At 51.3% G+C, this 14,019-nt stretch overlaps 1 protein-coding gene across 4 annotated transcripts in view; it reads right to left on the bottom strand.

The window, feature by feature from the left end:
• LOC147604227 (cilia- and flagella-associated protein 44-like) overlaps positions 1–14,019 on the bottom strand; it is a 55,197-nt gene that overhangs the window by 37,743 nt on the left and 3,435 nt on the right. For 3 of the 4 annotated variants that reach the window (XR_015265458.1, XM_086795549.1, XM_086795550.1), the window contains exons 3-6: positions 4,016–4,105; positions 3,747–3,824; positions 2,735–2,917; positions 2,459–2,576 (exon numbers count right to left, since the gene is read on the bottom strand). Coding sequence is in view for 3 of the 4 variants with exons in the window: in XM_086795549.1 (XP_086651675.1) it covers positions 2,459–2,576; positions 2,735–2,917; positions 3,747–3,824; positions 4,016–4,105 (469 nt within the window). In the remaining variant the exon portion in view is untranslated. Of the gene's footprint in view, positions 1–2,458; positions 2,577–2,734; positions 2,918–3,746; positions 3,825–4,015; positions 4,106–4,440; positions 4,663–14,019 lie in introns of those variants that run through there. The other variant, XM_086795551.1, reaches the window with a different exon arrangement.

Here is a 14,019-nt window from a genome sequence, read left to right as displayed (position 1 = left end):
TGTGTGCAGGAAATCTGAGAGATAAAAAATAGGAGATCTTGTCCAGAAGGTCTCTGGAATATGAACAAGACCACAATAAATGCGGAACACTCTCAGTAGTATGATGACATCTTGGACACATAGGAGAGGCAATCCTTCTTTGAGCCAATTTCACTCCCACTGGAAAAATACCGACAATGCATCTCCAAAGAAAGAGTCTCTGTTTCAATGGCATTTTCAACTTCCATATCAATGTCAGTTTTGCTTTCCACCAAGCTAAAGACTTATCCAGATGCCAAAGAGAATTAGCGTGTTGAGCAATCCATGGAGGAGGTAATATCAATCGATAAGCCTGTATAGAAGTCAATAGATGCAAAGATTGAGAGGATAATCTTGAACCTGAAGACTGAAGATGCCAATCTTGAAGCCTGTCTCTTACATCCAATGTTGGAATCGGAATGAAAGGATGTAAGAGATCTGCAATAGCTTTCCATATAGATCTATGATGCATCCCAAGATTGTATTGTTGGCATGCTGCCGGAAAAGAAAGAATTTGCCCCGTAGTATCCACTACGCCGTCAATGAACCGGATGCCCAATTTCATAAGATTGTAAGCTCTGATTGGTTGTTGTACAGCAAGGGGAGAGTAAAAAACAGCACTCCAATGTATGCTTTCCATTCGAAGCGAGGAAGCTATAGAAGCAAGATGGGGAGACCATTTGATGCGAGAGAGCACTTTCTTCCAATCCTGAATCAAGGAAGTAGAAAATGGACAACCAAGGATTTTACCTTGAAATTTGCCAAGCACTACTTCCGATGGATCAACCAACCAGCGACCATAAGCATTTGTGCGTATCCGACCACACAGAATTGCCAACATGATAGACCAAGGCTGCTCTTGTTGAAAAAAGGTTTTGAGCATAGTGATCTTTCTTGCCAGCACATGAAATTTGATGTTTATAATATTCAAACCACCATGCATTTTTGGCGAGCAAAGCAGGTCCATTTTGAGCAACCTTAAAGCTTTTTTATGAAGCTTAGTTTTCCAAAATATCTCCATGGCTTGAGACATAAAAGAAGAAAGATCTCGAGATGACCAATGTAAGAGAGGAAGGTAGAATTGGACATAAGCCAAAACAATGGACTGAACAATTCGAAGCCGTACATGTAATGGCCAAGTGGAGATCTTCCAATATTCTAATTTGTCCTTAATTTTGTTTAGCACCCAAGATATTTGTTGCTTATTTCTGATTTTCCAGCCAATGGGATAGCCCAAGTGTCTTACTATGTTTTCCGGATAAATAATCTGGCCGGGCCACAGGATAGCATGCCAGTCACAATGCTTGAGAGGTAAGAGTTTTGATTTCTGAAAATTAATTTTTAAACCAGCTGCCAACCCAAAATCTGAAAGAGTATCCATCAATAGACGAAGCTCCAAAGAACTGTTCTTTGGCATGAAGAAAGAATCATCTGCATAAGCCTGTGCAATGAAAGGCCGTGAACCAGAAATCTGAAGCCCCTCTAACTGTCTAGTATCAACCAGATGATCCATGTAAAGAAGCAAAGGATGCGAAGCAATAGCATAGAACAGAGCACTGAGAGGGCATCCCTGTCTAACTGATCGTTCTAGAGTCCAAGACTCAGACAAATGTTTCCCTATAAAGCATTGAGCAGTGGAATATGAGTAAAGCCAATATATGACATTAACTAGCTTTGGCCCAAAACCAAGTTTAGACATGATTTGAGAAACATAATCCCACTGCACCGTATCAAATGCCTTTGCCACATCCACCTGCATGACCAAGACATCTTGAGCAGAGTATTTTGCATACTCCATTGCAATGAGAGTATTGGAGATATTATCATGTATATGCCTTCTTGGAACAAAACCATATTGTCTGGGATGAAGTCCATCATGAAGGATATCCTTTATCCGGTGTACCAACATTTTAGCAATAAGTTTATATATAACAGGCATCAAAGTGATAGGCCTCCAGTCATCCATTGCTTCAGACAGAGGTTTTTTGGGCAGAAGCTTAACCAGACCATGCTTCCAAGCTCAGGGAAGATGTTGATGCTGCCAGGCTACATTAACGAGATTCAAGATAGGACCCTTCAATTCAGCCCAGAAGGCTACAAAAAATTCAACTGTCAAACCATCCCAACCTGGGGATTTATGTTTACCCAAATGCTTGAGGGCTTCATCCAATTCAGTATCTGAAAAGGACATTTCCAGCATTGAAGCTTTTTGCAAAGAAACAATAGGAGAAACAAGCTCAATAAATCTGCTCCGAGCCAATGCAGCCTGAGATGTAGAAGAAGATGGTAGAGAAAAAAGAAGCCGAAAATGATCTAGACATTGTTTTTCTAGCTGAGATAAAGTCTGGGTCTAAAGACCATCCGATTTCCTGACTCTCATGATAGATTGACCCACACACACACACACACACACACACACACACACACACACAATAGATACCATCAAGTTGTTTGTTGCTTTCTTGCAGAAGAGAATCTTCAATAGTTCTCCTCTCTCGCAATTCGCAGACCTTTTGGTAAAGCTCCTGATCACAACCAGGGGGGCATACTTCAACCACCTGTCACCCAAAAAATAAATAAATAGATGAATGAGTTAATGAATCATCTTAAAAAAAGAAAACTCTTGGCTTTTAAATTACAAAATTGAGAGGAATTTGGCATAAAATTACAGAAGCAAGAAGCCTCTGTGAAGAATAAAAAACGATTCAAGTAGCACCTCGTCTTCATCAAAGTCCTCTTCGGAGCCTTTGGAGTCATCTACATCCATATCCTCTTCAAGATCATCATTTTCTTCATCCTCTGTACTCTTGGAAAGCTTGACTTTTCGCAGATACATTTTCAATAAAGCATCTTTGGCTGGATGGTTTTCCCCCAGTGACTCCTCGAACTCTTCTATCAGCTTTACAAGTAAGGAAAAAAGGGTCATTTGCACAGCGTGGATGTCAACGATCATTCTTACTCATCAAATCCATGCACACATACACCGTGCACGCACGCACACATGCGCACAAACCATCAATGATATTAAATACTGAGAGAATATGAATAACTGTGCTTTGAATCAGCAACGAAGCTCCTCAAAATGAGTTTTTGTTATTTTGTCAATGAGTTTAAGACTTAGCCCAACGATTGCACCAACATTCTAGCAAAGATTTCAAGTCTTTCGAGGTATTTATAACCGAGGGTCACTTGCATTAGAAAAAATTGATCTCTGTTGTACTTTTTTTTTCGACATCCTTCTTTAATCGGTTTTGTTTATCATGGTTATAAAAATTATTCCTTAAGAATACTCTTGTTCCTTTTCTATCAAACCGGGTCTCTAAAACGGATGCCCAAACAAAGGGTCCCAAAATTAAAGAATGATCCTAGGGCTGGCCCTGTGTCATCCATTGGGCAGGGAGAGAACATAGAGCTCTTTGTAAAATAATCAACAGGAGAGATGCAACCAATGTATAATCCAAGAAAAAAAAACATTCTTTGTTAATAGTATCCTGTCGTGTCATAGATATGCCACAGGCATTCATTTGGTTTACTAAGCCATGAACAATACAAAAAGCCATAAAGACAGTGCAACTTTTGTCCCTGGAGGAAGCCTTGAAAACATTGCCTTCCTTATTGACTCCGAAAGAAAATCAAAGGAGTAATGAGGAGGATAATTGCACTTAAGAAGACTCATGTCAAGAGCATCAAGAAACATGACATTTTTCAAACTGGTTTATTAAGCTTACCTGTTTCTTTTTCTCATTTAGAGAATTCAGCTCTTTCTTTTTCTGCTCGAGGACTTTATCTTGCTCCAAAATCTTCCCCTGTTATCAGGGGAGGGGAAGGATGAAAATCATATTCAATAAGCATAATTGTTAGGAGCTTTGATAGACATGAAAGAAGTGCATATATTCCCAATGTCTTACTTGATAAGCTTTTGAAAGCTTAGAAGCTTCTGCTCAACTCTCCAAACACACAGAATAGAAGCTTACATTATAGTATAACTTCAACTTACAGAAATTTCTGTTAATTCCATTAGTTTTGCAGCATGCCGAGATTCCAAAGCCTCTTCTTTTGGTTGCATGCTTTTTAGTAGCTTTAATTCCTGGAAGTTTGACAGATAAAATGTGAATAATAACGTAATGATTACAAAGTTTTTTTGTTGTAAGGTAGCAGAAGAATGTAAAAAACATATGCGTAATTTTGTTCACAGCTTGTCTCAAGTTTCTACAGCCCGATATCTTCATAATTTCTAATTCTGACCCTTCCTCTTGATTGATGTTGGTCCTAATCTTACGTGGCACTGACTAAAGATCAGATGTCTTAAATTTACCTCACAACAAACAACTAGATTTTCAGCCATCAAACCTGCCCCCACCTCGCACAATTAATTTAAAAGAAAAAATGAAAATGCATATCAAAAGTTTTGAATCTCAATACCGCAGGTATGGAGCGTCCCATTTAGTTGATTGTATTCCAACTACCTCTTCTGCTTGGTGCCCATTTCCCATCTGACCTGCTACCCACTGCCCGTTTTTGCCCACCCACTGAGCCTGCATGCTCTCCGCCACTTCTGCCTGCTGCCCAGCTGCGCTATGTTGGCCACTGCCTACTTCGACTGGATTCTGCCCAGCCCTTTGTTGCCTGCCTCTCTAGCTACCCTTAGCCTAATTTCCAGAGCCTAAACCCTGCCTTATGTTATGTACTTGGACACTAATCTACGGATTAGGGATCAACTCCAGTGGGGTTAGGCCTGCGAGCTCCGCTCCTCCCCCCCCCCGCTGCTTCTCGCCATCGCGCCTCACTCTCCCCCCCGCCAGTCCTCCGCTGTCTCCTCCGCCCTCTCCCCCGCCTTCTTCATCGCGCCCCTTTACGCCATCTCTCCACCGCCTTCTGCCTCGCGTACTCCCCCGCCTTCACTCCCCCGCCTCCCTCCTCTTTTCCGCTTTCTTCCCCCTCGCCTTCTCTTCCTTCGCCACCTTCCTCGCTGCCTTTCCCGCCTCTCCCCCCGCCGTTTGCTTCCTTCCCCCTTCCTTTTTCCTCCGCCTCTCTAACCACCTTCGCCTCCATCTCTCTTCTCTCCCCCGCCACCTCTCCCCCCTCCGCCTTCTCTCTCCTCCCTTCCGTCTCGCCCCTCCGCCCACCGCTAACTCCTCCCCGCCTCAGCTCCCCCCCCCCCCCGCCCCGCCCCCGCTATCCTGTAGCCCTCCGCTTCTCTTTTTTCCTCGCAGGGCTGTGTCCCTCCCGTTGGTGACCCCGGTTTCTGGCTTTTTCCCTCTGGAGGACTCCATGGAAGCCGCTCCGACTAACCCTGCCGATTCCGGTCTCCGTCTGGAGCTCACAGCTGAAGATCTTCAGTTGTTTGTTTCCACAGTTTCCGCTCTTGAGGCCTCCTCCTTGGTCTGCAAGATAGTGGGTAGCCGTCCGATGCGGAGAGAGCTTCGCGACCTTCTGCAAGGCAGCCTTGTTGGCGTGCCCGCCAAGATCGTCAGCGTAGATTTTTTGGGACGTGGCTACTATCAGGTGGAGTTCGAGTCCCCACAGGCAGCTCAGGGTGCTGGCTCGGAGCCCCATTGCCCTCCGCTCTTCCCAGGCGTTCCTGGCGCGATGGACTCATGGTTTCGACCCCGCTTCTGACCCGCTAGCAGGCGCGACAGGTTTCCCCGTCACTATCTGTTTTCCTGGACTCCGTAGGGAGTACTTGCCCCTCTTGTCATCCATTGGCAAGGCGTTCGGGGCAGGTGGTGGAGACGCCTCAGACAGCGGCTTCAGTGATTGCTCGGGCAGCAGGACTCCCGGCCATTCGGGTTGTGGTTCCGTCACCGGAGTCCCTCCCGAAGACGATCCTTCTCCCTTGTCTTTCTGGAGGACATATGATACAGCGCGTGGAGTATTCGGGCCTCCCCGGCCAGTGTTACATATGTCGGGAGATGGGCCATCTCGCACGCGCCTGTCCCCGCAAGGGGGCTCACCCTTCACGTTATGCCGCCTCCGGACCCCCTGCAGGAGACCCGAGGGGTGGCCATCCACTTCAGAGACCGGACATCCCTGGCTCGTCACAGCAGGCGCCATCATCTGACGAGCAGGCCCCGGCGGAGGATGCCGCGCAGTCCCAGGAGGCTGGCGGATGGCAGGAGGTTCGCGCGGCGGAAACGCCCGGCCCGCAGGGACCGTCGTCGCAGACGCCAGCAGGCAGCACAGGCTGGCGGACAGGCGACTCCGGCTGGCGTACAGGCACCTATCCGCACTTATGCTCCTGTCAGGGATAGGTGGCCAGCAGGTCCCACCCCGATGGACGAGGATTCAGACTCAGTGCCCGTTGAGGCCGCTGGTGGAGCCTCCCACGTGGAGACCCCGCTCCCGCCTCCCCCCGCGGGGGCCCCCCCCCCGTCCTTGGAACAGATTCCTGAGGATCCTGGGCCGCACTCTTCGACCCCCGGCTCCCCTTCCCCTCACCCGGAGAGCACTCCTTCCACCTTCCCTTCTCCCCCCCCAGCCCCCCCCTCCCGCCTCCCCCGGCGGCCCCCCCTGACACCTATCCTCTGGCAGATGCCTCTCCATCCTCTCCTCGCTCTCCCCCCTCCTCGCCACGAGCCCCCATCCCTCCCTCGGCCTCTCCAGGATACTTCGCCAGACCACCCACTGCCCCGGGCAGCGCAGCTGGGTAGGCCAGAGCTCAGTCCAGCGGCTGTTCCACCGCCACTCCGGGCCGGTGGAGATGGCGATCCTCGCCTCGCCCGCCACAGAGTTCTCTCCAGCCTCCCCTGGGGGGCCCCCGCGAGTGATGGGGCTACCAGTGGATTACGGTTTTTTCAGGTGCCTCCAGCTGGACGCTGGCCCGTTCGAGACACTGGTCGCGCCCTTGCGAGTTTGCGTGGTGTGCCATCCCTCTCGTTCTCCCTCTGGTGAGCAGCATGGTGGCTTTCTCCTTTCCTCTCAGTGTTGCCCCAGACACAGCATGGGATTGCAACTCTGTAGAGGAAGTTTTGCGTGATCAGATACTGGAGTTTTTTCACCACTTCAGTGACTTGGGGCTCACGGACCTATTGCAGACCCGATTACACTTAGCCCGCATGAGCTTGTTTGGTATAGGAGACTGGCGGGCGGATCCGGTCCACACCTCAGTTGAGGCGGTGCTTCTGATTCTCCTCCATGCCGCCCCGAGGGTGCAGCCTACCTTTAGATACATATATGCAGAGGATTGGTCTCACGCCTATGCCCTGGACAGGGCGAAGGCGGAGTGGGGCTGGACACAGAGACAGGTCACCCTCTTTTTGGAGAGACTCCGCACCCGGACAGACAGTGATTATTCTCCCTCCAAGCCGGCGCCCAAGACTCACAGAGTGGAGGGCAGATCATCCGGGCCGGCTGAGAGGGGTGAGCCAGTGGAGGCTGCTTCACTTGCCATAGCTCATCCATGAGGATCCTCTCATGGAACATCCAGGGTCTCGGTGGACATCGCTGCTACATTGGCCGGGGCAGACTTCGCCAGGAGATCCAGAGGGCTCTCGTTGGAGGACCCATAGATATCCTTTTCATCCAGGAGCACCACCTTTCTGCCGGGTGTACCCGCACCTGCGGGAAGATCTTGCCAGGCAGGAGTCACACTTTTTGGTCACCGGCATATGGCTCCCAGGGGAACCAGGGTGGAGTATGCATCTCAGTCAGCGAGCAACTTCTATCCGAGGTTGTGGACTCTGGCATTCTGGTCCAGGGTCGTGCGCAGTGGATCATCCTTCGGGTTGGGGAAGACCGCATTGGCTTCCTCAACTTCTACGCCCCTAATGGGGCGACCGGGAGAGCCGAGTTCTGGAGCACCATTAGGCAGTCCCTCCCCTTGGCAGACCACTGGTGCCTCGGAGGGGATTGCAACATGCTGGAGGATGCAGAGGACAGGATGGGGGGCAGCCAGGAGACCATTCATGGGCCGGAGCTCGTTGCCTGGGAGGAACTAGTGCTTCAGGTGAGAGGCCAGGATCCGTGGACTCTCCCGGAGTTTGGCAGGTTGCAGGGGAGTCTATCTTTCTCGCGCTCGGATAGACGGGCCACAGGAGTTAACCTATCCCGCATCGACAGGTTTTACATTGATGAGTGGGCCTGTGATAGAGGTGGCACAGTGGGCATACTTGCAGGCTCCTCGTTTTCAGACCACTATCCAGTGCTTCTCCAGATCGAGGACCCCACGAGAGGAGAGCAGGGCCAGAGCGTCCGGATTCCAGATTGTCTCATAGAGGAGCCCGAGATTGCGATTAGAGTTGAGCAGGTCTGGCAGGAGCTGCAGTTCAGGAGAGGATCGGCAGCCAGCGATCTTGCCAGTGGCTTGCAGGAGATCAGCCAGATGCTCAGACAGGCTGCCTTGGACCGGTTGGAGGCCTTCAGAGAGCAGGAGAGGAGCCTACGGAGGAGTCTAGCGTCCCTCCAGAGACTCCAGGAGAGGGATCCTACGAGCCCTTGGATCTCAGAGCAGATGGAGTCAGCTCGCACGGAGATCAGATCCATCGAGGAGAGGAGGGTGGAGTTCCGATTCCATGCTCGGGCTTCCTTTTGGACACAGGCTGGAGACAGAGTGACTCGAGATTTCTTTGAGGCGACAGGGCCTCGCTTCAGACGAGAGGGTCTCAGGCGTCTCCGTCAGGCTGATGGCCAGGTTGTGGATCCCCCCAGGGTTCGGGCTATAGCCACAGATTTTTACAGGGACCTTCTCTCTGCTGAGCCAGCAGATGACAGGGTGAGAGAGGCTCGGGAGGCAGTCTGGAGCTTCACGAGACCGGTTGTGCCGGCCCATTTACAGCACTCCCTTCTCTCCCCCTTCTCGGATACGGAACTGGAGGAGGCTCTTCAGGCATTACCTCGGGGCAAATGCCCAGGAGAGGATGGTCTTTCGGTGGCTTTCTTCCAGAGGTACTGGGGCCTCTTACACAGGGGCTTCAGATTGGCATTCCAGGAGATTATGGAGTCAGGAGTCATGCCGGACAGCATGGCTGAGGGGTTGATCCACTTGATCCCCAAAGAGGGAGGAGACAGACTGGAGATTAGACACTGGAGACCGATCACCTTGCTAGGCACGGCCTACAAGGTCCTAGCTAAGGCGATCAGCAGGCGGCTTCAGCCTCACCTTCCGGACATCATCCACTCCACGCAGACTGGCTTCATCCAGGATAGGAGCATTCTGGATAACATTTTCTCTTTCTGGGAGGCTACGGCTCTGGCTAGATTTCGACAAGAGGATCTGGCAGTGCTCCTTCTCGACTTCGAGAAGGCATATGATCGGGTGGACTGGGCCTTCTTGGAAGGCACTATGGAGAGGATGGGCTTCCCCCCTCAGTGGATCCGTGGGGTCTCTGCACTCTACTCATCGGCTCATAGCCAGGTGCTGATACAGGGCGTGCGCGGAGAGAGGTTCCAGCTCTCGCGCTCGGTGCGGCAGGGGTGCCCCTTGGCGCCCTTTCTTTTTCTTTTTGTGGCGGAGGCCATGAGCACTTTTTTGACGGCACAGGATACAGGTTTGCGGGGCCTCCAGCTTCCCATCCGCACCTCGGAGGAGCTCCTAGACTCGGAGTTTGCGGATGACACTGCTGTCTATCTTCAGGGAGGTGTGCAGAACCTCCGCCGCTTCGCCTTAGCCATGGACAGGTTTTGCAGAGCTTCGGGCGCTTTGATCAACTGGCACAAGTCGTGTGGGCTGTGGGTCAGCTCTATGCACCCCCCGACTTGGAGGCCAGTTGACGGTTTTCAGTGGCTGCCCCCCGGCACTACAGTGCGTTATTTGGGATGTTATGTGGGCATTGACATATCTCCGGAGCAGCAGATAGCCCCCCTTCTTTTGAGCATTCGGAAGAAGCTTCTGTATTGGAGTACCGCTCGTTTATCTCTGGCTGGCCGAGTAGTTGTGGCCAACCAGGTTCTGCTTGCTACTATGTGGTACATCACTTCTTGCTGGGCCTTCTCTCGGGCATGCATTGGCCAGGTGCAGAGGCTCATCAGGAACTTTCTTTGGTCCGGTGGCGACGGGCGGCCCGCCAGGGCCAAGGTGGCATGGGCGGTGATCACTCAGCCGAGGGAGAGAGGCGGCCTGGGCATTGTTGATCCTATTTGCCAAAGCCGAGCATTGCTTGGCAAGTTGGTAGTTCGTGGCCTCCTGCCAGGCGCGCTGAGCCGTGGAAGGAGTTTCTTGTTTCCAGGATGCTCAGCCGCACCCCTTCTCTTAGCGGCCCCTGGACCCCCAGCATCAGGTGGATCTTTACAGAGCAGCGATCCAGAGGAGTGGGCCTTGGCTTCGAGGAGCGTTTTGCAGCTAGCCTTCTGAGGGCCTGGTCGCATCTGAGGCCGTCACTCTTCCAGACTCCTCCGGGCACCGATGAGGAGCGCCTGAGGCAGCCATTGATCTGGAACCCCTTGATTCGACTTCCCAGTGGCCATATGGTTGGATCGCGGTCTCACGTGTCGTGGGGCCCGTTGAGCTCCGGCCCAGCCCAGTCCCTAGACGACTGGATATGTTTTCAGCAGCTGCCTCTAGAGGCTCAGGAGAGGAGACTCAGTGGGATGAGGGGCAGAGAGTCGATGAGACAGGACATTGAGGCGGCCATCCCCCGGGAGTGGCGGACCCCAGTACAGGACCCTCCACCTCCACAGTGGATGGGTGTCTTTACTTGGCATGAGATCCTTCTAGCGGTCTGCGGCACAGCGGAGAGAGTCGCCCCACTCACTTTCGAGGTGGGAGAGGGTGGCCAGCTTCAGAGGACACGACTAGAGTTGGATGGGCTCCAGGGTTGTATTCTTCAGAGGGTGCGGGTGGTCGGCTTTCATCAGAGACAGTGGCATGTAGACCCCTCACCGGCCTCGATAGGGGAGGACTGTTCTTGGAGATAATGGGCTTGGGACAGCAGGCCTCTTATTCGCCTTCAGTGGGATCCAGGTGAGTGGTTTTGGCGAGATCCCTACTTGGCCCCTACCAGCCCAGGCATCCCCTTTTTTCAGTACACAGCGAGGCTGGGGCGGCGGATTCAGAGGCACAGGATAGCGAGCACCCCGGCGGCGGCCGAGCATTGGCGGCGACAGGGGCTCTCCCCTGCCTTTCTTAGGGACTTCTGGCAGTGCCTTTGGGCCAGCTTCCGGCCCCGGAAGGTGACGCTTTTTCTCTGGCTCACAGCGCATAGAGGACTGGCTGTGGGGGCTTGGCTAGCTTTTGGCAGACACCCAGCGTCCTGCCCTCGGTGCGGCCATGCACAGGAGTCGCAGCGGCACTGCTTATGGGATTGCCCACAGGCACAGCAGGTCTGGCAGCGCGCTCTCAGGATGGTTTTTGCAGGCTCACCAGGTGAGATGCTGGTGACGTGGGGTGCGGTGGCTTGGGCCACGGACAGCGGCCCGGCCCTTGGATATGAGGACGTCCCTGGCAGTGCGACCATCCAGGTCTCTGACAGGGCGATGGCGGTGGTTCCGACGCCAGACTTCTCTTCGGCAGCCCCTCAGGAGGGGGTCGGTCACAGATGGGAGATGATCAGCAGCATGACGGCTTGGCACATATGGAGAGCCCGATGCAGGGAGGCCATTGACCGCCAGGCGACTCCACCGGCGGAGGTCATACAGGCCCTCTGGGTGGACATCATTCACACCTTGAGAGGACACTGGGGGAAACTCCTGGGTGGACATCATTCACACCTTGAGAGGACATTGGTGAGAGGACATTGGGGGAAACTCCTGGGCGACTCGGATCGCATGAGAGGGCGCCGCAAGGCTTTCCTCCGCACTTGGCAGCCTGGCCCTTTCCTCACCGCGAGGGGCGAGGATGTCACTTGGCACTACAGGCCTCCAGTCTGGCTTTTCTCACCTCCCATATGTACTACTAGGTAGCCCCCCCCAGAGAGCGGCCAGCCACGGGGGTGGAGCTCAGGAGTTCACTGTGCTTTTATCCCTCCTTGCGAGGTGAGCTTTGTAGCCTTATGGCGTTTTCTCATTAACTAATAGAAGGATCTTTTTCCCGGAAAAAAAAAAAAAAAAAAAAACTCCAGTGGGGTTAGGCCCCCCCGGGATTAGGTACTAGCGGGCAGATACTTGGCTAGGGTTCTTGGATTGATAAAACAAGCTTAATGACCTATTATAGCAAGTTAGCTATTTATGGGGTAGTTATCAATATGTAAGTGAGAGCTTGGATTATTGTGAGATATAGTTGTGCGGATGCACATCTGAACATCTCGCTTGGACCAAGAGAGCAGACATTCATGCCATGTACATGGTGAGTACGGAGGTTGGCGTGTCAAAGGCCTACAAGTAGGCTTCGGTGGTATGGGACACTGGAGTTAGACATGGACCTATGGGATTGTGCAGGAAGCCCTAGCCTTGGTTTGGGGGAAATCGGTGGCTGCCGAGCATGGTTGAGCTAGCCTGCTACATCATGATTTGGCTTAGGACTAACCTTGGTTTTCAGGTATGTTTAGGGCAGATTTTGGGAAGGACTTCACACCTTATTACCTTTCTTGCACCAAATTATATGGATTTTAACAATGTTTGAGTTGTCCATTGCACTTTGGTAAATGCCAAGGGTCATGTCCCCTCCAAGCTAGAATCTCCTCCTCCTAGGCTGACGACTACTTGGCTGTGACCGTGCCACCTCTGAGTCAGTCCCCCGCCATCTCTAACATGTTAAAATCACCACCCATGCACCAAAACGTGCCTCTTTTCCAAAAACACACCGATAGGCAGAACTCCCACAATGCATCTCCAAAGGAACAATCTTTCTTTCAGTGGCAAACCATTTTTCCATATGCTCCTCAAACAAACACCCCACCATCTATTTGTTTTATGCATTATCCAAAGCGCATTAAAATGATCTGCAATCCAAGGAGGAGCAAGCATTTTGATATAGACCCTTTTAGCTGTTAGTTCATGTAACCTTGTAGCATGAGGTGGAGCAACCTGCCAGTCCTTCAAATGCTCTTGATTTAGTGGAGGCACTGGCTGGAAAGGCTGCGTATGAGATGCCATAGAGGCATGTAGTGCATGCCCAACCCATACCTTTGGCATGCCTCTGGGAAGGAGATAACATAGCCTTCATCATTGACCACATGTGCCACGAAACGTACATTCTTTTGTGAGAGGAAGAAAGCTTTCTGTGGTTTAAGAAGGCCTAATAGAGCATGAAACAGCCTACTCCAATGTATGCTTTCCACCTTCGGTGATCTTCCATGCCATTCCAGTTTCTCTGTTAGCAATATCCAGTCCATGATTAACCTAGAGATGAAGGGGAAGCCTCGTATTTTCTGTGTAAAGTGCCCAAAAACCACCTCCCAGTAGTCAGGGTTCCATGCACCAAATGTGGCAGACTTCAAAGTGGTGCACGTGGCTGCTAGCATATGTGCCCAAGGCTGTTTTTGAGCTGCAAAATCAGCAAGCAAAGTGGCTTTCTTGGCAATGACATGAGTATGAAAGTCGAGAATGTTGACGCCCCCATGATTTCTTGGCGTACAGAGCTTGTCCTTTCGCAACAATCTGAGGCCTTTAGTATTGTGTTAGGTTTTCCAAAGTATCTCTAGTATAGCAGACATGTACTCATCCAAATGCTTCTTTGGCCAAGCAAGCACAGGCAAGAAGAACTGTATATATGCAATGAGAATGAACTGCACTATACAGAGTCTACCATGTAAAGGCCATGTGGCCAACCTCCAGTACTGTAATTTAGCATTTGTTCTTTGCAAAACCCAATTAGCCTGGAGTTTGAATGACGTATGCCATGCAAGTGGGTAACCCAAATGTCTAGATTGGAGGGAACAAGAGCCCTGTTGGAAATAAGTGCACACTAGGTGTACTCTTTTCCTAGTCTAGTATAAACTTTTGTCTCGAGTCTTGTGTGTCTGCCATGTGGCATCTTATTTGTCCCTCAATCTTGTTCTTATTTCACTTCTAGTTTTCTAGTTTCTAGCTCTTGTTTCCATATTTCTACATGGTATCAAAGCCCTGCGCCTGGAGCTCCTCCCACTTTCATCACCAACTGCTTATATGCTCTCCACTCAACAGCACTTC

This window comes from Cibotium barometz, chromosome 62 (assembly GCF_041138505.1).
Source record: "Cibotium barometz isolate CiBa-2024 chromosome 62, ASM4113850v1, whole genome shotgun sequence".
NCBI classification, from domain to species: Eukaryota; Viridiplantae; Streptophyta; class Polypodiopsida; order Cyatheales; family Cibotiaceae; genus Cibotium; species Cibotium barometz.
Note: the sequence above shows the minus strand (reverse complement) of the source record. Positions and strands in the feature narration are given on the sequence as shown.